At 40.5% G+C, this 25,245-nt stretch overlaps 1 protein-coding gene across 1 annotated transcript in view; it reads left to right on the plus strand.

Annotated features, from left to right (window-relative positions):
* Nucleotides 1-25,245, plus strand: part of CFAP69 (cilia and flagella associated protein 69) — a 292,339-nt gene that overhangs the window by 157,876 nt on the left and 109,218 nt on the right. Inside the window, exons 14-15 of the mRNA XM_053715703.1 lie at nucleotides 23,232-23,350; nucleotides 23,890-24,008. Of these exons, the coding sequence (XP_053571678.1) occupies nucleotides 23,232-23,350; nucleotides 23,890-24,008 (238 nt within the window). The remainder of the gene's footprint in view (nucleotides 1-23,231; nucleotides 23,351-23,889; nucleotides 24,009-25,245) is intronic.

Below are 25,245 nucleotides of genomic sequence, written 5' to 3' on the forward strand. Positions count from 1 at the left end.
AACCTGCTGACATTATATTCTCTCCAGCTTCACGGGCCTCACCAGCATCTCCAACTTCCATAGTTTGTGTTATTCTATGCAGTTCATTCAATACATCACACTCTTCTGTCCATTCATTAGTAAATAACATAAGAACGGATGATGGTGCAAAAGCTAGAGATGTCAGAGAGATTGCAAAGACCTATTAATTAATTCTTCCAACTTTGCTACAATAGATGTGTGATGTTTTACTCCTTTTCATAAGCTATACACAAATATCTAGTAGGTGATATTACTGATTCCATAACACCACAATATGGCCATATTCTGCTTAGCCAGTCACCAACTTACAAGGTGTCCTAATGTTAACTTGTAAATTTAAAAGTCTCTTTAAACTGCACGTTCTATCTAAATCGTGAAAGTTTAATTTTTACTTTAACGCCCCTTTAAAATAGAATGAGACTCCTTGGCTTTATATTCAACTCTAATACAATGTAACAAGCACACCTAATACACAAACAGCATCATGCTGTAAACAGAGAGCTTATAAGGACTACTGAAATGAAGACCTAATTGATCTTTTTGGCCGCCTTAAAGGTACAGGACTCCTTACTGCACCAGGAACAGAAATCACTCTGTTTGACAAATGCCTGTTGTGACATTTACCTACACTGTGTACATATTTTATTTTAAAATCCATAAGAACTCCAAATGCACTCATTTTCACCAGGTCTCTTGATAAAATTAGTATAATTGCTGTTACCGCCATGATTTTGTAACCCTGTGCCTCACAGGATCAAATGCGTTGCTCTTAGAGCTGAACCCTAATTTCAGAACAGCATGTTCAAATTGGAATACTTCTAGCACTGAAATAAAAGTATGCACCTGAATGAGACAGTGGAGTTTAAACAACACCTACAGATACTCTTAGAGCAGGAAAGTCAATATGCACCACATCAGGTGATTTTGCAGTGGAACACAAGGTATACTGAAGAAGGAGCAAACACATAACCATTTTTTTGAGTGAAAGGCATGGACAGATCTAGGCCCATAAACTTAATTTGTAGAAACCAACAACCGCTCTTCTTAAATTCAATGGGAAATATTTACACTACTGAAGTTAAGAATTCTTCTCATAGCAAATTCATTTTTGCCCTGGACAAGTACAAAAACTATTTGAGGCTAAGGAAGGCAACTGTTAGTGATGCCTGTTTTTAGCAACAACAAAAAAAGCACAAGGATCTTTCAGGGACCAAGGTATTGGGGACCCAGTTTGTCTGAGGCATTGTGTAGTTTGATATTTTCCTTCTTAATACAGGGAGAGTCCACAGCTGCATTCCTTACTTGTGGGAAATACTGAACCTGGCCACCAGAAGGAGGCAAAGACACCCCAGCCAAAGGCTTAAATACCTCCCCCACTTCCCTCATCCCCCAGTCATTCTTTGCCTTTCGTCACAGGAGGTTGGCAGAGAAGTGTCAGAAGATTTCTGAGTAGTTCCTTAGGAAGGGTATCTACCCTTCGAGATGGAACTAGAGTTTTAAGTAGTCTTGTCAGCATCTCAGTGAGAGCATTGATGAAAGTTAGAGTCTGGAGATGCAGGGAGAGTCTTTTTGCGAACCTATCCAGACTCATATGAACAGCTGCTAAGCAATCAGCGTTGACAAGTTTCGCTGCCTGCTTTTCTTCACTCAAGTCCATGTCAGAAGCAACACTACAGTCTGTCAAACTTGAAGGACAGTGTTTTCTGTTCCACGGCATAGATTCCGGTTAGATCGTTTACATTTTTACACATATTGCAAACGCTAGAAGACAGGGTCACAGTGTGGCTCCTTTGATCTATATGGAATCAAGGGTTAATATCTCCTGAGGGGGATTATGAACAGTTGGGTTTAATCATATATGCTTTATTTGATTTTATGCTGCTTTATGTGTGAGATGTTTATAGGCTCATAGGCTGAGATGGAACATACAGGTTTCTCTCACTTTGAAGGTTGCGTAGCTTAAAAGCTTGGCACGCTTTTTCTCATAGCAGGGACGGTCCTGCATTGCGCACCATGTGACCGGAATGACTGAGGCTTCCATTTCCTTTTTCTTGCCCGAGTTACGGAGAGGAGTTTTATCTCTGTTCTGTCTGGGTCATAGGAGGTGGGTGAGTGCCCCAGCCATTGGGGGTATAAAGGTGCTGTTTTTTTATTTAAAATAAAGTTATTTTTTTCTGTAGTCCTCCACATATCGTACTTTAGCTATGGAGGATTCTGATTCATTAGAGGGTTCTTCCTCTATTTCAAAGAGTAATGCCTGTTTATATTGTGAGGGAGCTCTGGGATATCCACCCTCTCAATTATGTTCCATATTCCTTGATAAGGGGATTATATCAAATAAGATGGACATGTTTGATACCACTGAGCCGCCCACCTATAAAGAGTCCTCGTCCAGTGAGGTGCACACCCTACATGCATCTTTTTATACACATGCAGCTTCCCAGTGCACTACTAATCCTCCATCTGGAAGGGGCCTTTTTCACCAGACGTTACTGCGCATTTTCATAAGGTGGTGTCTGTGGCCATTAGTGCTTTACCTCGCACTGCTAACCGCAAGCAAAAGGTTAAATCTTGCATTCCTGCCCAGGTGGCATCATGTAATTTGTCGGATATATCTGATCAGTTATCCAAGGATGAGGTTCTCTCTGAAACTTCAGAGTATAAACTTTCAGGGTTGTAGTCTGCTGCCTATAATCCTCCGCCTGTGGAGGATCCAGTTTTTAGATTTAGGACAGAACGTTTACGCTTTCTACTAAAGGAGGTTTTTACTACATTAGAGATTCCAAAGGCCGAGCTGCCAGACGAACCTCTGGGTCCTAAATTTGATGGCAATCATTATTAAAGACTAGTGGGACAGGATTATATTCCTCTCCCACGTTGTCTGCCTTTTAAGGATCCTGGTTCCGGGCTCTCTATGAGGATGGGTTTTCTTTTTCCCATCCCTACTTGGTTGGCGCTATTTTTACGCTTGTCACGCGTAATACTAGCCCGTGTGAGGATAGTTTGTCGTTCATAGAGCCGCCGGATATAAGGATGGAAACTCTGTTAAAGAGGATGTTTCAACCTATGGGATATTTGCTTTACTGTCGCCACAGTTGCTGGAGCGGCTACCTTTTGGTGAGTCTCCTTCACGAAAAATAAGAGGTGGAGGGTTCCCTTGACATTTTTCAGGAAAGAATTACAGCCTTCTGAATTCCTGGGCACTATAATAGATTCCATAGACACAAGAATATTTCAGAGAAATTGCAAGTTAACTTCAACATGTCTTGCCCTCCAGACCTCCTTAAAGGGACACTAAACCCATCATAAAAGTTACCTCCATTAGCCAGATCAATATAAATACGTACTTTTTGTAAATATCATTGCGCTTCATATGTTTACCCTTTCTTAGTAATCATCACCCGAAATTTAATAGAATTCCGAACCCACCGCCGGCAATAACTTCTAATTCTCCAATCCAAACTGATAACCCAAGTTATCAACATGGCGGATTACCGCCGCTATGCGCATGCGCGATTTTAGCAAACGTCACTGTAAGAAAACATACAAGCCGCTTATGGCTCAATGTGGAGTGAGTGAAAGGATATGCACATGCGCGGGTAGACAAAACGATTTGCGCATGCGAACAGTAACAACATCTCAAGTTAATGAGATGCAAAGTGAAAGGATATGCGCATGCACGGTTAGACAAATCGATTTGCGCATGCGAACAGTGACAACATCTCAAATTAATGAGATGCAATTATTGAAATTACTACTGTTACGTTTGTTGTATCGTGCGCCTCCCACATTTGAGGGTTGGCTGATATGATGCAATAGACGATTATTAAAATGAATATTTTTCATGTTTAGAAACTTCGTTTCAGACTACAAATAGGTATGTGAGGATATGTAAACATGTTACATATGATACTGATGGTAAGTTAGTGGGAAAAAAACTAAAGTTTTGGAATCCTTTAAGGCCATCTGTGGCTCAGTGTATGGAGGTGATTGGTCTCATGGTGTCCAGCATGGACATCGCTCTCTTTGCCAGGTTCCACCTCAGGCTGTTGCGACTGTGCATGCTGAGGCAGTGAAACAGAGATAATTTGGATCTGTCTCAACAGATTTCTCTGGACAATCGGTCGAGAGCATCGCTCTCTTGGTGGTTCTGTCCGGTTCGTCCTTTTTAAGACCATCCTCTGTGATGACAGACGCAAGTCTGTCAGGATGGGGAGCTGTTTGGGGCGCCAAGAAGGCACAGGGCTTGTGGACACAGGAGGAGAGCTCCCTCCCGTTCAACATTCTAGACCTTCGGGCAATATTCAATGCTCTGAAGGCTTGGCCTTTACTGGGTTCGTCCCAATTTATCTGATTCCAATCAGATAATATAACCTCGGTGGCTTACATCAACCATCAGGGGGGAACGAGAGGCTCCCTAGCAATGAGGGAAGTATCTCAGATTCTGGAGTGAGCAGAGACCCACAACTGTTCGCTGTCAGTGATCCACATTCCGGGTGTTGATATCTGGGAAGTGGATTTTCTCAACAGACAATCCTTTCATCCGGGGGAATGGTCTCTCCACCCCGAAGTGTTTTCGGAGATATGCAACAGGTGGGGAACGCCGGAGATAGATCTCATGGCGTCCCGTCTCAATACTAAGCTACCCAGATATGGGTTGAGGTCCAGGGATCCTCAAGCGGAGCTAATAGATGTATTAGCGGTGACTTGGAGATTCAATCTAATTTCTCTTTTCCTGCCATTACCGCTCCTTCCTTGAGTGGTGGCTCGAATCATACAGGAGCAGGCGTCAGTGATACTGAGTGCTCCATCATGGCTGTGAAGGATATGGTTCACAGATCTAGTGGGGATGTCATCATCTCCTCCTTGGAGGTTACCTTGTCACAGGGATCTGCTGGAACAAGGCCCCTTTCTTTATCAAAATCTAGATTCTCTGAGACTGACTGCGTGGAGATTAAACGCTTAGTCTTAGCCAAGAGAGAGTTTTCTGAAAGTGTTATTGATACTCTCATTCAAGCTCGTAAGCCGGTTACTCGTTGCATCTATCATAAGGTGTGGAGGACCTACTTATTCTGGTGTGAAGAGCGTGGTTTGTCCTGGCACAAAGTAAAGGTTGCCAGGATTCTTTCTTTTCTCCAGGATGGACTGGAGAAGGGCCTCTCAACTAGTTCCTTGAAGGGGCAGATTTCGACCCTGTCTGTTTTACTGCACTAGAGGCTCGCTGAGCTTCCGGGTGTACAGTCTTTTGTTAAGGTTCTAACTAGGATCAGGCCGGTGTTTAGATATAATGCTCCTCCTTGGAGTTTAAATCTTGTTCTTAAAGTTCTACAACGGGCTCCGTTTGAGCCTATGCATGAGGTTGACATTAAAGGGATACTAAAATATAATGTTTTTTCTTTCATGATTCAGATAGAGCATGCAATTTTAAGCAACTTTCTAATTTACTCCTATTATCACTTTTTTATCGTTCTCTTGCTATCTTGATTTGATAAAGCAGGATTATAAGCTTATGAGCTGGCCCATTTTTAGTTCAGCACCTGGGTAGCGCTTGCTGATTGGTCGCTAAATGTAGCAAACTAATCAGCAAACGCTACCCAGATACTGAACCAAAAATGGGCCACCTCCTAACCTTACATTACTGCTTTGTCAAAGAAAAATTGATAGTAGGAGTAAATTAGAAAGTTGCTTAAAATTACATGTTCTATCTGAATCATGAAAGAAAAAAATTGGGTTTAGTATCCCTTTAAGATGTTGTCTTGGAAGGTTCTTTTTCTACTAGCTATTATGCGCAGAGTCTCTGAGATTGCTGCTTTGCAATGCGACCCTCCTTTTCTGGTGTTCCATGCTGATAAGGCTGTTCTACGAACTAAGATAGGATTTCTTCCTCAGGTTGTGTCAAATCGCAACATCAATCAAGAAATTGTGGTTCCTTCCTTATGTACTAATCCTTCGTCATCGTAGGAACGTTTACTGTATAATCTGGATGTGGTTCGTGCCTTGAAGTTCTATATTCAGGCTACGAAGGAATTTAGACAAACTTCTTCTCTGTTTGTTATGTATTCTGGGATGCTTAGGGGTCAGAGGGCCTCTTCGACCTCCTTATCTTTTTGGTTGAGGAGTATCATCCACTTAGCACATGAGACAGCGGGACTTAAGCCTCCTCAGAGGATTACGTCTCATTCTACGAGAGCTTCCTCTTGGGCCTTCAAAAATTAGGCCTCTATGGATCAGATTTGTAAGGCGGCTACCTGGTCCTCCTTACATACTTTTTCCAAATTTTACAAGTTTGATGCAGCATGACAAAGCCTTGGGAAAAAGGTTTTGCAGGCTGTGGTGCCCTCAGATTAGGGGCCACCTCTCTTTTTTACCCTCCCGTTAGCATTCAGTGTCCTCTGGAGCTTGGGTATAATTTCCCACAAGTAAGGAATGCAGCTGTGGACTCTCCCTGTATTAAGAAGATAAACATAAATTATGCTTACCAGATAATTTCCTTTCCTTCTGTACAGGGAGAGTCCACAGCTCCCGCCCGTGTTCTCCGATGGGCGGCCCTAAATTTTAAATTATTCTTCTGGCACCTTTTTCACCCTGATATTTCTCCTACTGTTCCTTGTTCCCAGAATGACTGGGGGATGAGGGGAGTGGGGGAGGTATTTAAGCCTTTGGCTGGGGTGTCTTTGCCTCCTCCTGGTGGCCAGGTTCAGTATTTCCCACAAGTAAGGAATGCAGCTGTGGAATTATCTGGTAAGCATAATTTATGTTTTTATTGACAATTGTAAGAAAATCTAATAGAATAAGGCTGGGCTAAAGCAAAGGCTAGTAGATTCCTTTAGTTTTCTTTAGCAGACTCTATATTTTTGTGCTATCCATTGAACACATGGATTAAGCACTATTTGACTGGCTTTAAGTACAGTGGAGTGGTTGCAAGACTAGAATGGTGGATTAAAGGGACACTGAACCCAATTTTTTTCTTTTGTGATTCAGATAGAGCATGACATTTTAAGCAACTTTCTAATTTACTCCTATTATCAAATTGTCTTCATTCTCTTGGTATCTTTATTTGAAATGCAAGAATGTAAGTTTAGATGCCGGCCCATTTTTGGTGAACAACCTGGGTTGTCCTTGCTGATTGGTGGATAAATTCATCTACCAATAGAAAAAGTGCTGTCCAGAGTCTGAACCAAAAAAAAGTTCAGATGCCTTCTTTTTCAAATCAAGATAGCAAGAGAATGAAGAAAAATTGATAATAGGAGTAAATTAGAAAGTTCCTTAAAATTGCATGCTCTATATAAATTCACAAAAGAAAAAATTTGGGTTCAGTGTGTCCCTTTAACCTGTGGCTGTGTGGATTACAATTGCTGAAGTTGATGCTGTCCATGTATCATATGGGTAGCTTTTCAGATATCCAATCTGATATTTTTAAAATACGAGACTGGTGTTATCATTTGCTTTTTGATCATTCCAATGTTAAATAAAGTCATATCGGGAACCAAAAACCATGATCAACCAGACTGGAACCGACCCCGTAATGTTTTAGTAAGTAAGACAGGATCATGACATTTGCCCAAATGAAAACATTCTGAAATTTAAATGCCCAGGTTTGGTCCCACAATTAAAAGCAAACCTATAGCATTTCCAGCAATCCTAAGCAGCAATAATACAAGGTTACTTTAGTTAATAACAGTAGGTCATCACCTAGCGTCGGATTACATTGTAAAAATATACATTTCTTTCCTATGGCATGGAGAGTCCACAAATCATTCCAATTACTAGTGGGATATTCACTCCTGGCCAACAGGAGGTGGCAAAGAGCACCCCAGCAGAGCTGTTAAGTATCACTTCCCTTACCTATAACCCCCAGTCATTCTTTTGCCTCTGTCAAGGGAGGATGTGTGAAGATGGTGTCCTGAAGATATTTAATCCTTTAATGGGTACTTTTCCCTGCAATCAAGGATTATGGGCTATGCTGTGTCCATGTCAATCTCTTTAGTAAGAGTAATGGTGACTTTTAGCAGTTAGAAGACAGCGAGGTGGTCTTTTGCTTAACTTCTAACATTATTGCTATCCCTCTATAGAAAACCAGGGTTGGTTACTCTGCTTTTCTTTTCTCTCCAGGTCCCTGTCAGAGGTCGTCTGAGTCTGTCAGACCGGAGATATGGTGCCTGCCCTGCAGTTCAAGTTCTAGGGTCCCTGTCAGGATTAAGACTCTTCTAGCAGACCTAGGGCTGCTGAGAAAGCTGCAAGACTGGTAAGTCCATGGATTCCCTTTTCCCTTGATGGCTTGTTGTCTAAGTGAGGGGGGGCTTAATGGCCTTGGGTGGGGGACATTTTCTACCACTTTGCTATGATCCTCAGTGGGGGCAGGCACTGGTTAATATCCACCTTAAGGGCATTGGTTTTACTTAGAAGCTAGCTGCGGCAGTGACTCTTTTTTTAAAAGCTAGGCGCCTGCCGTAGCCTGTTAGGGGAGCATTTTCACACGCAAAATTTTGCTGCAAGCCTCTCCGCTCTCTGTCCATTATCAGGCTTTAGTTAGGCTTACCATATTTTTAGAGGTGAAATTGAGACCACCTGGCACGGTGCCAGTGGGGGTGTGGTCAATGGGCGTGGTCATTACCGGTCTCTTTAAAGTAGTAGCTTTTATTTGTGTAATGTTTGGTGGATACTCTACCCTTTCTCAGTCAAACAACAAGTGAATCACACAGTTTAAATAGACCATAACACCACCCCCTAGTGGAAAAGGCACCATTATGTTGTCACAGCAACCATACACAACCTGAGCAAATAAATCATTCATCTAAATCTCAGATCTAAATAATGCCAAACATCAAGCATAATTATCAGTTTCATAAAATAGTGAAAAGCGTATACATCACACAATTTAATATCTACCGTGTAATATGTGTTTTATGTGTGTAATTAAGGAACAGAAGTGGATACTGATAAGGCATAAATACAACTTAGAATTAAATAAGTCAAAAAGAAACACGTACTTGCTAAAGCTGTTTAAGAGGCTACGCTATACCATAATGCATGAAGATTACAGCCAAAATGCTATCCTGCATGAAGTAAAGCAAGATCCATGCCAAAAATCCTGCCTGCCTGCCCTTCCTGGTCATACCCACATGATTCCCCTAAAGGTGTATCACCGGTGATGTCACCAGGGGTCGGGGGTGTTAAATTCTTAGAAAAATAAACCAAGTACAGGTAGCCCTCAGTTTACGCTGGGGTTAGGTTCTAGAAAGAATGGTTGTAAATCGAAACCGTTGTAAATTGAAACCCAGTTTATAATGTAAGTCAATGGGAAGTGAGGGAGATAGGTTCCAGGCCCCTCTCAAAATTGTCATAAGTAACACCTAATACATTATTTTTAAAGCTTTGAAATGAAGACTTTAAATGCTAGACAGCATTATAAACCTAATAAAATAATCACACAACACAGAATATATAATTAAACTAAGTTAAATGAACAAAAACATTTGCTAAACAGCATTATAAACCTAATAAAATAATCACACAACACAGACTTCACTTGCATTTTTCTGCAAACAGTTCTTTCTATGCATTCCAATCTGGACTGAGTTATAGACCGGAAGATCTTGTTCCTTTGAAATCTGCTCGATAGCTCAGGTCTGTTTAAAATGATTAATTTCAGCTTGCTTGGCTTTGCTGCAACAAAAGCGGACAGCTCCACCTACTGGCTATTTTAATAAATGCACTGCTTCTCAATGCTTTTCAATAGCAGTCACATGACTGGAAAAAAAGGTTGTTATTCTGAAACAGTGTAAATTGAACCGTTGTAAAACGAGGGCCACCTGTAGTACTACAAAATTAAAAAACCCTATGCTGCTCACTCAGCCTGTATTACTAAATGTGAACTTTGAAGAACACGAACGTTAAGCTAAGCAGGGCTGTATGTAACAAAGTAGCAGCATCCAACTATGCTGGAGAGCCACAACCACTCACAGTCCAGTCATTTTAAATAATGTGTCCGGGTTTCTGGCGGTCTGAAACCCAGACACATGATTTGAAACCCGGAGGTGGCAACCCTGCTGGGACAGAATGAACAACCGGGTGGGACACTGGGACAGTGCCTCCATACAGGGTCAAAGTGGGACTTCTGGTAAGCCTGCCTTTAGAGGTCTTTATTATTGGACCAGATATGGAGCAGAGTGCAACAATCCCTCTCAGGGCTCTTGCTGCTGGATGTTACAGGCAGTTATGCCTCAGAGTGTGCGACATAGCTGTGTGGTGCAACAGGTATTGTCCTCGGCGGGAGAGGGTGTTTCAGGTATGATCCTGACTTATCATATCAGGGGCGGTTTTACTTAGTCCCTTAGCCTCCAGGCGCCTATCTATCCTGCGGGGTGATCAGTTAAATTTCTTTCCCGCCGCAACAGTTTTTGGCGGTTGTCACAGTGAGGAGTGCAGTGTATGAGCTGTGAACTCTCTAGCGCAGCGCCCGGAGGAAATTAGGAAGTTAGTTTTCCTTATTTAATTGTAGGGTCTTTGTAATGGAGTCTCTACATAAAGAGTATTTCCTTTATCTTTTTTTTTTATTCAGAGTCTAGCGCTGGTGAGCCTTTTAAGCCGGTTCTTGTGGCTTGCGTAGCTCTTACTACTAGCGTTGATATTTTCTAGCACACAGCGTTCCGGGTCTGACAGACAAGATTACTGCTTGCCACATTACTTTTCTTAAAGCAATTCTATATTTTTGTCCGGAATCGCTCATTTTCACTTTATTTAGTGCAATCACTATGCACACTTTTAAAACTGTTCCCATAGCCTGCAATGTAAGGGCACATTTGGGTATGTGTAAATAGTAATGTTTTTCTAGGCAGTGCCATTTTATGTTCTTGGCGTGCTTTGCCTGATACCTCTGCGAGGTTGCTTTCTACAAGAGTAGTTATGTGTCTTGTATTTCGCCTCTGGGTATTTTATTTATCATTCTTTGGGGAGTGTAAGTCTTTTAATCATAATAATGATGTGTGGTGAACTGAGTTTTTCATTTTTTACTTGTGCGGTGCTCACAACTATTCTGGTCTCTCAGTTTTTCACTGTTTTCCCTGGATGTCTATTGCCATCTAGTGGCTGTTTTTGATATTTCTCCTGCTTCATTAAAGGGACATTATACACTCATTTTTTCTTTGCATAAATGTTTTGTAGATGATCTAATTATATAGCCTATAAAGTTTTTTATTTTAAAAAAATGTATAGATTTACTTATTTTTAAATAACATTGCTCTGATTTTTAGGCTCCTAACCAAGCCCCAAAGTTTTAGGAGAATACCGAAAGATACCTACTCCAGCTTGCTCCTGTTTGTGTAAAGGTTCTTTTCATATGCAAAATAAGGGGGAGGGGGAAAGTATCTTATTTCCCACTTGCAGTGGGCTTTCCAGCTACCTTTTCAACAGAGCTAAACTGAGAGCTTCTAAGTATTTTTTTAAAACGTTTTATACTGGATTTTTATATCAGTATTTGTACATCTTATTCTTTATAGTAGTGTCTATTACATGCAGTTATATGAAAATTGGTGTATACTGTCCCTTTAAGTCTAGAGAAAGTAATTTTTCATGCAGAAGCTGCTGAACTGCGGGGCTTAGGTCTTCTAAGTACTAAAGTGTCCGTTTTATCCTTCAGGGCAGTGGATATTTTAAGATCAAGTATCCACTATATGTATTCTGCTATGTTGGTCCTATATTATTGCTCCTTTATAGTGTCTCTGCAGTCAGAGATGACTTTGGACATAAACTATCTTATAGGGCTAATTTAGTAACCCTGTCTGTATTTCTCCTTTTATATTGAGCAATTATGTTTGCTTATTTATCCTTGTCTACTGTGCATTTTACTTGTCATTCTACCGTAGATATGTGTTAAGCATTCTATCTGCTTTGCTTTTCATATATGCTGGGCATATTAGATATGGTTTTATTTTCTGGATAAATATAGAATTTCATGTTTATTCTATATTTCTCCTGTTAAGTGTGGTCAGTCCACGGGTCATCATTACTTCTGGGATATTATCTCCTCCCCTACAGGAAGTGCAAGAGGATTCACCCAGCAGAGCTGCTATATAGCTCCTCCCCTCTACGTCACCTCCAGTCATTCTCTTGCACCCAACGAATAGATAGGATGTGTGAGAGGACTGTGGTGATTTTAATTAGTTTATTACCTTCAATCAAAAGTTTGTTATTTTATAATAGCACCGGAGTGTGTTATTCATTCTCTGGTAGAATTTGAAGAAGAATCTACCTGAGTTTTTTCTATGATTTTAGCCGGAGTAGTTAAGATCATATTGCTGTTTCTCGGCCATCTGAGGAGAGGTAAACTTCAGATCAGGGGACAGCGGGCAGATTAATCTGCAAAGAGGTATGTAGCAGTTTATATATTTTCTGACATGGAATTGATGAGAAAATCCTGCCATACCGTTATAATGTAAACTCAGCCTTAAATACAGTAGATGTATCTGGTATCAGGCTGTCATGTATGTATATTTTACACTTCAGTATTCTGGGGAATGGTACTTCACTGGATTTATACTGTATGCATAGACTTAACCTAATTTGCAGGGACTTGCAATAGGTTTTTAAATAACAATTAATTTATTGAGGTTAAACGTTTTTTGCTGGCATGTAAAATCGTTTATTTCTCTGAGGTACTGGGTGAAAAAATGTTTTGGGCACTGTTTTTTCCACTTGGCAATAGTTTTGTTTAAATTTAAACAGTTTACTGATCTCTCTCACTGTTATGTGTGAGGGGGAGGGGCCATTTTTGGCGCTTTTACTACGCATCAAAAAACTCAGTCAGAGGTTCATTTTCTTCCTGCATGATCCGGTTCATCTCTACAGAACTCAGGGATCTTCAAAGCTTGTTTTGAGGGAGGTAATCATTCACAGCAGAGCTGTGAAGATTGTAGTTGACTGTGATAAAAAAAAAAAAAAAAAAACGTTTATTTGTGTATTTTTTCTGCTGTCAGGGTTAGTTATCCTTTGCTAATGGGAACAATCCTTTGCTAAAATTGTATATTTCTTACAAAGATTTGATGCTATAATTTATTTATTTCAACTGTCATAATTTTTTCTGTGCTTCTTATAGGCACAGTTCGTTTTCATATTATTGTAAATTACTTGAAAAAGCATTTCCAAGTTGCTAGTTAATTGCTAGTGTGTTAAACATGTCTGATTCAGAGGAAGATACATGTGCTATATGTGCTAATGCCAAAGTGGAGCCCAATAGAAATTTATGTACTAACTGTATTGATGCTACTTTAAATAAAAGTCAATCTGTACAAATTGAACATATTTCACCAGACAACGAGGGGAGAGTTATGCCGACTAACTCGCCTCACGTGTCAGTACCTGCATCTCCCGCTCGGGAGGTGCGTGATATTGTAGCGCCGAGTACATCTGGGCGGCCATTACAAATCACATTACAGGATATGGCTACTGTTATGACTGAAGTTTTGGCTAAATTACCAGAACTGAGAGGTAAGCGTGATCACTCTGGGGTGAGAACAGAGTGCGCTGATAATATTAGGGCCATGTCAGACACTGCGACACAGGTGGCAGAACATGAGGACGGAGAACTTCATTCTATGGGTGACGGTTCTGATCCAAACAGACTGGATTCAGATATTTCAAATTTTAAATTTAAGCTGGAAAACCTCCGTGTATTACTAGGGGAGGTATTAGCGGCTCTGAATGATTGTAACACAGTTGCAATACCAGAGAAAATGTGTAGGTTGGATAGATATTTTGCGGTACCGGCGAGTACTGATGTTTTTCCTATACCTAAGAGACTTACTGAAATTGTTACTAAGGAGTGGGATAGACCCGGTGTGCCGTTCTCACCCCCTCCGATATTTAGAAAAATGTTTCCAATAGACGCCACCACACAGGACTTATGGCAGACGGTCCCTAAGGTGGAGGGAGCAGTTTCTACTTTAGCTAAGCGTACCACTATCCCGGTGGAGGATAGCTGTGCTTTTTCAGATCCAATGGATAAAAAATTAGAGGGTTACCTTAAGAAAATGTTTGTTCAACAAGGTTTTATATTGCAACCTCTTGCATGTATTGCGCCTGTCACGGCTGCAGCAGCATTTTGGTTTGAGTCTCTGGAAGAGACACTTGAATCATCTACACTAGATGAGATTACACACAAACTTAAAGCCCTTAAGTTAGCTAACTCATTTATTTCAGATGCCGTAGTACATTTAACTAAACTTACGGCTAAGAATTCCGGATTCGCCATTCAGGCACGCAGAGCACTGTGGCTAAAATCCTGGTCAGCTGATGTTACTTCTAAATCTAAATTGCTTAATATACCTTTCAAAGGGCAGACCTTATTCGGGCCCGGGTTGAAAGAGATTATCGCTGACATTACAGGAGGTAAAGGCCATGCCCTGCCTCAGGACAAAGCCAAAGCTAAGGCTAGACAGTCTAATTTTCGTTCCTTTCGTAATTTCAAAGCAGGAGCAGCATCAACTTCCTCTGCACCAAAACAGGAAGGAGCTGTTGCTTGCTACAGACAAGGCTGGAAACCTAACCAGTCCTGGAACAAGGGCAAGCAGGCCAGGAAACCTGCTGCTGCCCCTAAGACAGCATGAATCGAGGGCCCCCGATCCGGGACCGGATCTAGTGGGGGGCAGACTTTCTCTCTTCGCCCAGGCTTGGGCAAGAGATGTTCAGGATCCCTGGGCGTTAGAGATCATATCTCAGGGATACCTTCTGGACTTCAAATCCTCTCCCCCAAGAGGGAGATTTCATCTGTCAAGGTTGTCAACAAACCAAACAAAGAAGGAAGCGTTTCTACACTGCGTACAAGATCTTTTATTAATGGGAGTGATCCATCCAGTTCCGCGGTCGGAACAAGGACAAGGGTTTTACTCAAATCTGTAGTTCCCAAGAAAGAGGGAACTTTCAGGCCAATCTTGGATTTAAAGATCCTAAACAAATTCCTAAGAGTTCCATCGTTCAAGATGGAAACTATTCGAACAATTTTGCCCATGATCCAAGAGGGTCAGTACATGACCACAGTGGATTTAAAGGATGCTTACCTTCACATACCGATTCACAGAAATCATTACCGGTATCTAAGGTTTGCCTTTCTAGACAGGCATTACCAGTTTGTAGCTCTTCCATTCGGATTGGCTACGGCTCCAAGAATCTTCACAAAGGTTCTGGGTACTCTTCTGGCGGTACTAAGACCGCAAGAAATTTCGGTAGCTCCGTACCTAGACGACATTCTGATACAAGCTTCAAGTTTTCAAACTGCCAAGTCTCATACAGAGTTAGTACTGGCATTTCTAAGGTCGCATGGATGGAAGGTGAACGAAAAGAAGAGTTCTCTCTTTCCACTCACAAGAGTTCCCTTCTTGGGGACTCTGATAGATTCTGTAGAAATTAAGATTTACCTGACAGAAGACAGGTTAACAAAGCTTCAAAATGCATGCCGTGTCCTTCATTCCATTCAACACCCATTCAACACCCGTCAGTAGCTCAATGCATGGAGGTGATCGGATTAATGGTAGCGGCAATGGACATAGTCCCCTTTGCACGCCTACATCTCAGACCGCTGCAATTGTGCATGCTAAGTCAGTGGAATGGGGATTACTCAGATTTGTCCCCCACTCTGAATCTGAATCAAGAGACCAGAAATTCTCTTCTATGGTGGCTTTATCGGCCACATCTGTCCAGGGGGATGCCATTCAGCAGGCCAAACTGGACAATTGTAACAACAGACGCCAGCCTACTAGGTTGGGGCGCTGTCTGGAATTCTCTGAAGGCTCAGGGACTATGGAATCAGGAGGAGAGTCTCCTTCCAATAAACATTCTGGAATTGAGAGCAGTTCTCAATGCCCTTCTGGCTTGGCCCCAGTTAACAACTCGGGGGTTCATCAGGTTTCAGTCGGACAACATCACGACTGTAGCTTACATCAACCATCAGGGAGGGACAAGAAGCTCCCTAGCAATGATGGAAGTATCAAAGATAATTCGCTGGGCAGAGTCTCACTCTTGCCACCTGTCTGCAATCCACATCCCGGGAGTGGAGAACTGGGAAGCGGATTTCTTAAGTCGTCAGACTTTTCATCCGGGGGAGTGGGAACTTCATCCGGAGGTCTTTGCCCAAATACTTCGACGTTGGGGCAAACCAGAGATAGATCTCATGGCGTCTCGTCAGAACGCCAAGCTTCCTCGCTACGGGTCCAGATCCAGGGATCCGGGAGCGGTTCTGATAGATGCTCTGACAGCACCTTGGACCTTCAAGATGGCTTATGTGTTTCCACCCTTCCCGATGCTTCCTCGATTGATTGCCAGAATCAAACAGGAGAGAGCATCAGTGATTCTAATAGCACCTGCATGGCCACGCAGGACTTGGTATGCAGATCTAGTGGACATGTCATCCTGTCCGCCTTGGTCTCTACCTCTGAAACAGGACCTTCTGATCCAGGGTCCATTCAAACATCAAAATCTAACTTCTCTGAAGCTGACTGCTTGGAGATTGAACGCTTGATTTTATCAAAACGTGGGTTTTCTGAGCCAGTTATTGATACCTTAATACAGGCTAGGAAGCCTGTTACCAGAAGGATTTACCATAAAATATGGCATAAATACTTATATTGGTGCGAATCCAAGAGTTACTCATGGAGTAAGGTTAGGATTCCAAGGATATTGTCTTTTCTACAAGAAGGTTTAGAAAAGGGTTTATCCGCTAGTTCCTTAAAGGGACAGATTTCAGCTCTGTCCATTCTTTTACACAAACGTCTGTCAGAAGTTCCGGATGTTCAAGCTTTTTGTCAGGCTTTAGCTAGGATCAAGCCTGTGTTTAAAACTGTTGCTCCGCCATGGAGTTTGAACTTAGTTCTTAATGTTTTACAGGGTGTTCCGTTTGAACCCCTTCATTCCATTGATATCAAGTTGTTATCTTGGAAAGTTCTGTTTTTAATGGCTATTTCCTCGGCTCGAAGAGTCTCTGAGTTATCTGCCTTACATTGTGATTCTCCTTATCTGATTTTTCATTCAGACAAGGTAGTTCTGCGTACTAAACCTGGGTTCCTACCTAAGGTGGTCACTAACAGGAATATCAATCAAGAGATTGTTGTTCCATCTTTGTGTCCTAATCGTTCCTCGAAGAAGGAACGTCTGCTACACAATCTAGATGTAGTCCGTGCCCTGAAATTTTATCTACAGGCAACTAAGGATTTTCGTCAAACGTCTTCCCTGTTTGTCGTTTATTCTGGCCAGAGGAGAGGTCAAAAAGCTTCGGCTACCTCTCTCTCTTTTTGGCTTCGTAGCATAATACGATTAGCCTATGAGACTGCTGGACAGCAGCCTCCTGAAAGAATTACAGCTCATTCTACTAGAGCTGTGGCTTCCACTTGGGCCTTTAAGAATGAGGCTTCTGTTGAACAGATTTGCAAGGCTGCAACTTGGTCTTCTCTTCATACTTTTTCCAAATTTTACAAATTTGACACTTTTGCTTCTTCGGAGGCTGTTTTTGGGAGAAAGGTTCTTCAGGCAGTGGTTCCCTCCGTAGAAAGAGCCTGCCTGTCCCTCCCGTCATCCGTGTACTTTTGCTTTGGTATTGGTATCCCAGAAGTAATGATGACCCGTGGACTGACCACACTTAACAGGAGAAAACAAAATTTATGCTTACCTGATAAATTCATTTCTCCTGTAGTGTGGTCAGTCCACGGCCCGCCCTGTTTTTTATGGCAGGCTAAAAAAATTTTTGGATTATACTCCAGTCACCACTACACCCTTGGGCTTCTCCTTTCTCGTTGGTCCTTTGGTCGAATGACTGGAGGTGACGTAGAGGGGAGGAGCTATATAGCAGCTCTGCTGGGTGAATCCTCTTGCACTTCCTGTAGGGGAGGAGATAATATCCCAGAAGTAATGATGACCCGTGGACTGACCACACTACAGGAGAAATGAATTTATCAGGTAAGCATAAATTTTGTTATTGTTATAGAATTATGTCTGCTTATATCTCCTTAACTACTGTGCATTTTAATGGTATTTTTACAGTAGAAGTTGATATGTTCTAAGCGTTATGTCTGCTTATCTGGTCACATATGCTCTCCATATTACATATGTTTTGGTGAACCTTTAATGGGTTCTTTTCCCTGCAAGCAAGGATTGAGGTCTAGCTGTGTCCTTGTCTATATCTTTTGTAAGAGTAGTGGTGGCTTTTAGCAGTTAGAAGACGGCGAGGTTGTCTTTGCTTTACTTCTAACATTATTGTTGCTACCCCTGTTATAGAAAGCCAGAGTTAGTTACTCTTTTCTTTCTTTTTCTACAAGTCCCTGATAGAGAGTAAGTGTTCTGTCACACCTTACTAGCTGTCTTTCTGCCTGACAGCTGGATCTTTAGGTAAGTGCTTTTGTCTTCTAGGTTCTAAAGGCTGGCACTTTAAGGAGTTTATCTCTCCACTGGATCACATAGGGGACATATTTTATCCTTTATTAAGGGTATATCTAAGGGCAGCTTGCAGGCACTATGTACTGTATGTGTGAGAGGCTAAGGGGTTAATTGTAAATCTTTTCCCTTTATGAGAGATAGGATCTCTTCTGGGAATGGCTGAAGGGGTATTATTGGAGGGGTTTTTTTTAGCAATATTGACAGTGTCTGGATATCTGCTAGAAATCGTCAAATAAGGCTGTTATGGTGTAAAACTTTTCAAGAGGAACAGGGTCACTTTTAGTTTTTATCAGCTAGAAGTCGCGTGCCTTTCTATCTATCTATTGGGTTCTTGTAAAGCGCGGCTATTCACCCGTAAGGGTCTCAAGGCCCTTTAGCCTGTGGCACAGTTTCTTTTACTGCTCCTCATGTGACTACCCGCTCTTCTGTTTGCAAAGCAGAGCGGCATCTATTTCAGTGAGTCTTCTTCTCTGGTGGCTGTGGGTGGATGACATCACCTTGTAGACCTGCTAGAGAGTCCTTCTCCTTTTTCTAGTTGCAGCTTCTGGACCGGTTACGGTAGGACACCTCAGGCAGACTGAGGTTTAGAGGTGCAATTTTTTAGTTTATAAAAAATGTTTTATACTTATCGTTATATCGCTCTGAAGGATTTCTCTCCTTCTTAAAGTGACATACGGTTGCTTTTATCGGTTTATGTTTTTTCCTTATTATTATTGGGGACTATTTCAGCTATGGACTAAGAACAGGAGTCTGTTACTTTGGATAAATGCTTATTATGTTTAGAGGCCCAAATTGTTTTACCTATGCAATTTTGTTCCTCATGTTTAGCTAAGACTCTAAAATTTAAAGATAAATTACTCCCTTCTTAGCCTATTGTTTCTCAGGATAATGATGTTCAGGATATGCCACAGCTTTCTCCTCAAACATCCCAAGCCTTAATGGTTTCACATACAGTGCCCTGCGGTTCCTCTCAGCCTCGTGTGGTGTTTTTTTACTAGGAGATTATGCTGCACAGATAACGTCTGCAGTATCTGCAGCTTTATCTGATTTCCCTGTTGCGGGTAAGCATAAGAGGAAATCAATTAATATTTCTGCTAGTAAGGTGTCTGATCCATCTACTTTGCGCTGGTCAACCTTTCCTATATGCCTGATGAGGAGGTTAACTCAGTAGCTTCTGAGGGTGAGATCTCAGATTCTGACATAGTAAGGGAAAATTCTGCTGAATCTGAAGAAGTTAAAGGGACAGTCTACACCCGTAATAACCGTCGCTTATCCTTTCTATCTAGTGCTGATAGTTCTAACTCACCCCACTTCAGTCACAATAGTGATTCACCAACGGAGATATTGATATACTAAACTCACTTGATCTCCGTTAGAAATGGCAGCCACGCTCCTCCTACTATTACCTCATCAAGCCTCTCTGTTGAAACCGTCCAATACAAACTAGATCCCAGATGGAAAAACATGATCGCGCTTTCGTCTATTCGCGCATGCGCACTCATGTCGGAACTTAAAAACCGGAACGAAAAATTCATGTAAATTTGCACACGTATATTCATGTAAATTTGCACACGTATATTTATTTAGACAGTCGGAACTAAAAATCAATATGGGGATTCTTAAACGTGCAGGACAGACGGGCTGTTGAATACACGTCACTTCTGTATATTCACGCATGCGTATTTACACGCGTATGACGTAGGTGACTGACCTGCACGAGTATGCTTTCGATAGAGAAGGGGAGAAAAAAAAGGAGAAGTGAATGGGCGGAGTTTGGCAGCCATTTATAACGATTGGTAAGAAACTTTATTTTGTAGATGTCGGTTTGGAAATCAACATATGAAGCGTAGAGCGGGTGAGCTACAACTATCAGCAGTAAATAAAAATGATAAGCGAAGGTTAAAACGGGTGTAGACTGTCCCTTTAATTTCAGATTTAAACTTGAACACCTCCAGTTACTTCTAAAGGAGGTTCTGGCTACTTCGGACAACTCTTAGCCTTCTGTCGTTGTCAACCCTAAAAAATCATCTAAACTTAATAGAGTTTATAATTCTCTTTCATCTGTAGGTGTTTTTCCTGTTTCAGACAAAATGTCTGAAATTATAGCTCAGGAATAGGATTAGCCAGGGATTCCTTTTTCCCCTTCCCCCTTTTTTTTTTTTTAATGTTTCCTGTTGCTTTCTCCATTCGTGACTTGTGGCGCATGGTGCCTAAGGTAGAAGGAGTTATTTCTACTCTAGCTAAAAGAACTACTATTCCTATTAAGGATAGTTGTTCTTTCAAGGATCCCATGGATAAGAAGCTTGAGGCTTATTTAAAAAAGATGTACATTCATCAGGGATTACAATGGCAACCTGCTGCAAGTATTGCTACAGTTGCGGGAGCAGCATCATATTTGTGCGATGCCTTATCTGAAGCTGACTGCTTGGAGCTTGAACGCCTAGTTTTGGCCAGGCATGGCTTCTCTGAGATGGTTATTGATACCATGCTTTAGGCACGTAAGTCTGTTACCCACTAGATTTATCATGAGGTATGGCGTAAATACCTCTATTGGTGTGAATCGAAGGGTTTCCCTTGGAGCAGGGTAAGGGTACCCAGAATTTTGTCTTTTCTTCAGGAGGACCTGGAGAAGGGTTTGTCAGTCAGTACTCTGAAGGGTCAGATTTCTGCACTGTCTATTCTTTTGCACAAACGTCTGGCAGATTTACCAGATGTTCAAGCTTTTATTCAGGCTCTGGTTAGAATCAGGCCTGTGTTTAAACCTGTTGCTCCTCCTTGGAGCCTTAACCTTGTTCTTAAAGTTTTGCAGCAAGCTCCGTTTGAGCCATTGCATTCTGTTTAATATTAAATTTCAATTTTGGAAGGTTTTGTTTCTTATTGCTATTTCTTCTACTCACAGAGTTTCTAAACTTTCGACTCTGCAGTGGGATTCCCCTTACCTTATTTTTCATGCGGATAAGGCGATCCTCTGAACTAAGCTGGGGTTTCTCCCTAAGGTAGTGTCAGATCGCAATATTAATCAGGAAATTGTTATTCCTTCTTTTTGTCCCAATCCTTCTTCCCAGAAGGAACATCTTTTGCATAAGCTTGGATGTTGTGCGTGCTTTAAAATTTTACCTTCAAGCAACTGAAGATTTTCAGCAGATTTCTGCCCTGTTCGTTGTTTTCTCTGGTAAGCGTAGGGGTCAGAAGGCCACTTCTACTTCTTTCTCTCTGGTTGAGAAGTGTTATCCGGTTAGCTTATGAGACAGCTGGACAACAACCTCCTGAGAGAATTACGGCTCATTCCACTAGAGCTGTTTCTTCTTCCTGGGCATTCAAAAATGAAACTTTGGTGGAGCTAATTTGCAAGGCGTCCACATGGTCCTCTATTCATTCCTTTTCCAAATTTTTAAAATTTGATACTTTTGCCTTGGCTGGGGTTTCTTTTGGGAGTAAAGTTCTTCAAGCGGTGGTGCCTTCGGTTTAGGTCCGCCTATCTTGTTCTCACTCCCTTTCATTCTGTGTCCTCTAGCTTGGGTATTGGTTCCCACTAGTAATTGGAATGATGTGTGGACTCTCCATGCCATAGGAAAGAAAACAAAATTTATGCTTACCTGATAAATGTATTTTTTTCCAGGCATGGAGAGTCCACGACCCGCCCTTATTTTCATTTTGGCAGTAGTTTTTTGTAAAAACCTCAGGCTCCTCTATACCTTTGGGTTATCTTCTTTTTCCATTTCCCTTCGGCCGAATGACTGGGGGTTATGGGTAAGGGAAGTGATACTTAACAGCTTTTCTGGGTGCTCTTTGCCTCCTCCTGCTGGCCAGGAGTGAATATTCCACTAGTAATTGGAATGATTCGTGGACTCCTGGAAAGAGAGAAATTTACCTGGTAAGCATAAATTTTGTTTTCTGTTTGTTTTAACCACATTTTATTAATTTGCTGTAAAACAAAGTAAAAAAAAGATAAAAAATATTGTACTTCTGGAGCAACAAACCCATTCAAGAATCACTGGTGAGTGAAAATGTACATATTATTTATTTAGTAAAGGAGGCATGTTGTACATAATGACCCAGGTTGGATCTATGAAGAGTCAAGACTTCAACACAAACTTGGTTAACAAAATAGCACCTGAATATTATCTAGTGGAACACTGCGTCTCCCAACAGCACAACAAAATATTAGTGCTAACATTTCTCTTTAAAATGTACTTCATGCTATTCAATATTTTAGTGTACATACATTAGAATACCTTTGTCTTTGGAAGGAGATATGGAACATACTACATTTCTTGAATTAAGTGTCATATGTGCAAATTATAGGAACCAAGAGGAAACCTCTTGGAATTGGTACTTTATGGGCATAGCCTATGTTACCATTATTGTATGTCCTTATTTATATGCCATATCTTATGTATACTCCCTGTGTCCCTTGTTTCATTTTTGTTGGGGCCATGTTGGTTTCTCTCCCATCATGGTTGTCTATGAACTGAAGCCAGCAGGAAGGAGATAATATATACAGGGAAAGAGAAGGAACCCTTAAGACTTCTGGAAACTACATTTAAGTGACTAGTAGCCATATCATAAATACATACATTTAGTTTTTGTTACTGAAAACACAACATTTCTTTGGATATTCAGCAAATGCCATTATTTTTTTTTATCTTGCTTTATATTAGAGCCTCATCTTTGATTGATATGTTATTTTATAAAAAAAAATGTGACCATTTAGGAGATTTTGTAGCCACCTAATTGTCTTTGAAATATTTAAACAATTTCAATGTATATATTTTTTATTTTTTTTCAAACAGGTATATTAAGAAGCATTGTTAAGAATGCTGGCAGCAGCGATGACTCAACGCTCCTCGAAATCCAGTCTGATATCCTGTTTATATTGTCCACTATTTGCGAAAATGACCTTCATAAAAAGGTTTGTATTTAGTGTTTAAAAAAAAAGTTGATAATTTTCTTTAGCTAAATCTGATCTAAAAATGGACAAAGTAACACAATAGGCTAAATAAAAATATTACTCCCCTCTGAAATGTAGAACCATTATCGTCCAACAGTTTCTCTCAAAGCTGTTCCACGAATGTGTATTTGAAAGGAGGTGCTGGTTCACAGAGGGCCAAAAGACTCGCTGAAGTGTGGTATCACGCAGTATCCCCAAATGTTTATTTTTCTTCAATCATTATAGGAATATTTCAGAATACTGTATTATATCCACACATCATAAACATCTAAAGAAAGATACTCACAGGATAAAGTTGAATATTTAGCCGCTTTAGTGAAAACTAAAATGCAGCTTCTTCTTGCAAACATAAAAAGCGGCTTTTATTTCGCTTTGAGAATGTTTAGTGTTTTGTCAAAAAAAATTAGGGTTATGTTATATCACTTTGGATTTTATTGTAAATATGAAAATGTATTTACAACTGAGTACATAATTCATCCTTGCTTTTCCACAATTTGCAGGAATTATTTGGAACAGAAGGGGTAGATATGCTAATTAATTTACTAAAGATGGATCCAGCTAAGTTTTACAGTGGGTTAGGACACAACAAACTTCTTTTTTGTGCATTGGATAGTGTTTGGTAAGTGTTGTTTAAGCTTAACATTGCTTACTTTGTGTCTTGCTACAGTTTGCTGTCTATTGTTTTTTTTTTTATATATATATACATTTAGGGCTTGCAAACACCAATATATAGGTTGAAACATGTTACATTGTGTTTGTTTTTCTTTGCTTTTTCTTTTCGTTTATTCTAGTGTCCTAATTTAGCACACCCACCTGATGCCAAGTATTTTAGCTGTTGGAATATGAGGGGTGCCGAGATGTCAGGGTTTTGGCATGCCTTTATAGGATTATTTACAGAATTTATTATTAACCTCCTAGGAGAGATTTTTGCATAAAGGATTTGTCCTGATGATTAATGACTATAGAACTTTTTTACCCCTTTTCAGACATTTGTTGGAAAATTATCCCATTAAGTGCATCTAAAACCTCATATTTGTTTTTTCAAAGGTTACAATTTTCCACAGTTTTTTTCCGGCAAAAAAAACTAATTATGCTTGGAAATTATACAATAATAATACAGTGTGATAATCTGTTAGAAGTTGTTGTTTTTGTTGTATTTTTTTTTTTTTTTTTTTATTTTTTTTTTTAGAAACCCTGAATAAATTACCTTAGCACATTTATAATAAAAAAAAAACCGTAGTTTATCTGTTACCCTCCATTAGAAAATCAGTGCTTCATTCAGGTTTGTGGAGTCTTAATATTCAAGACCATGCCAATCCATCAGAAAACCCAGCTTTTTTGCATAGTGAACCCCCACAAAAGCTGAAAACATTTGTCAAGTTTAGCACAATTTTTGGTTTTATGTTAATTTATAAGTTTGACCACTTGAAAACACATTTTGTCATGTTTCAGATAGTATGTCATGACTTTTCATAGTTTTTTTTTTCAGTTTAAATTTTGATATCCTCAGTTTGTGTCAATAAACAAGGTAATTTCCTTATTTAATAAAAAAGTAAGGAATTTATACACAACTAAACTGTGATCAGCATACCCAGCACTACGGAATTTTGCGGCGCTATACAAATAAATGATAATAATAATACTAAATATTTGGACATTTGCAAATGCTAATTACACAAGTGCGCAAATTATATTAAATTGTTAATTGCACCCATGTAGTGAACCAATGTTATTAGTTGGGTTACTTTCACATTTGTCACTTATATTTTGGTTTCCTGTAGATGCGCAAATCTCCTCATAAAAAAAAGAGTGCACAAAAATGCATGTTTCTTAGTTAAAGGGACACTCAAGTCAAA

Source organism: Bombina bombina, chromosome 5, assembly GCF_027579735.1.
Source record: "Bombina bombina isolate aBomBom1 chromosome 5, aBomBom1.pri, whole genome shotgun sequence".
Lineage (NCBI taxonomy): Eukaryota > Metazoa > Chordata > Amphibia > Anura > Bombinatoridae > Bombina > Bombina bombina.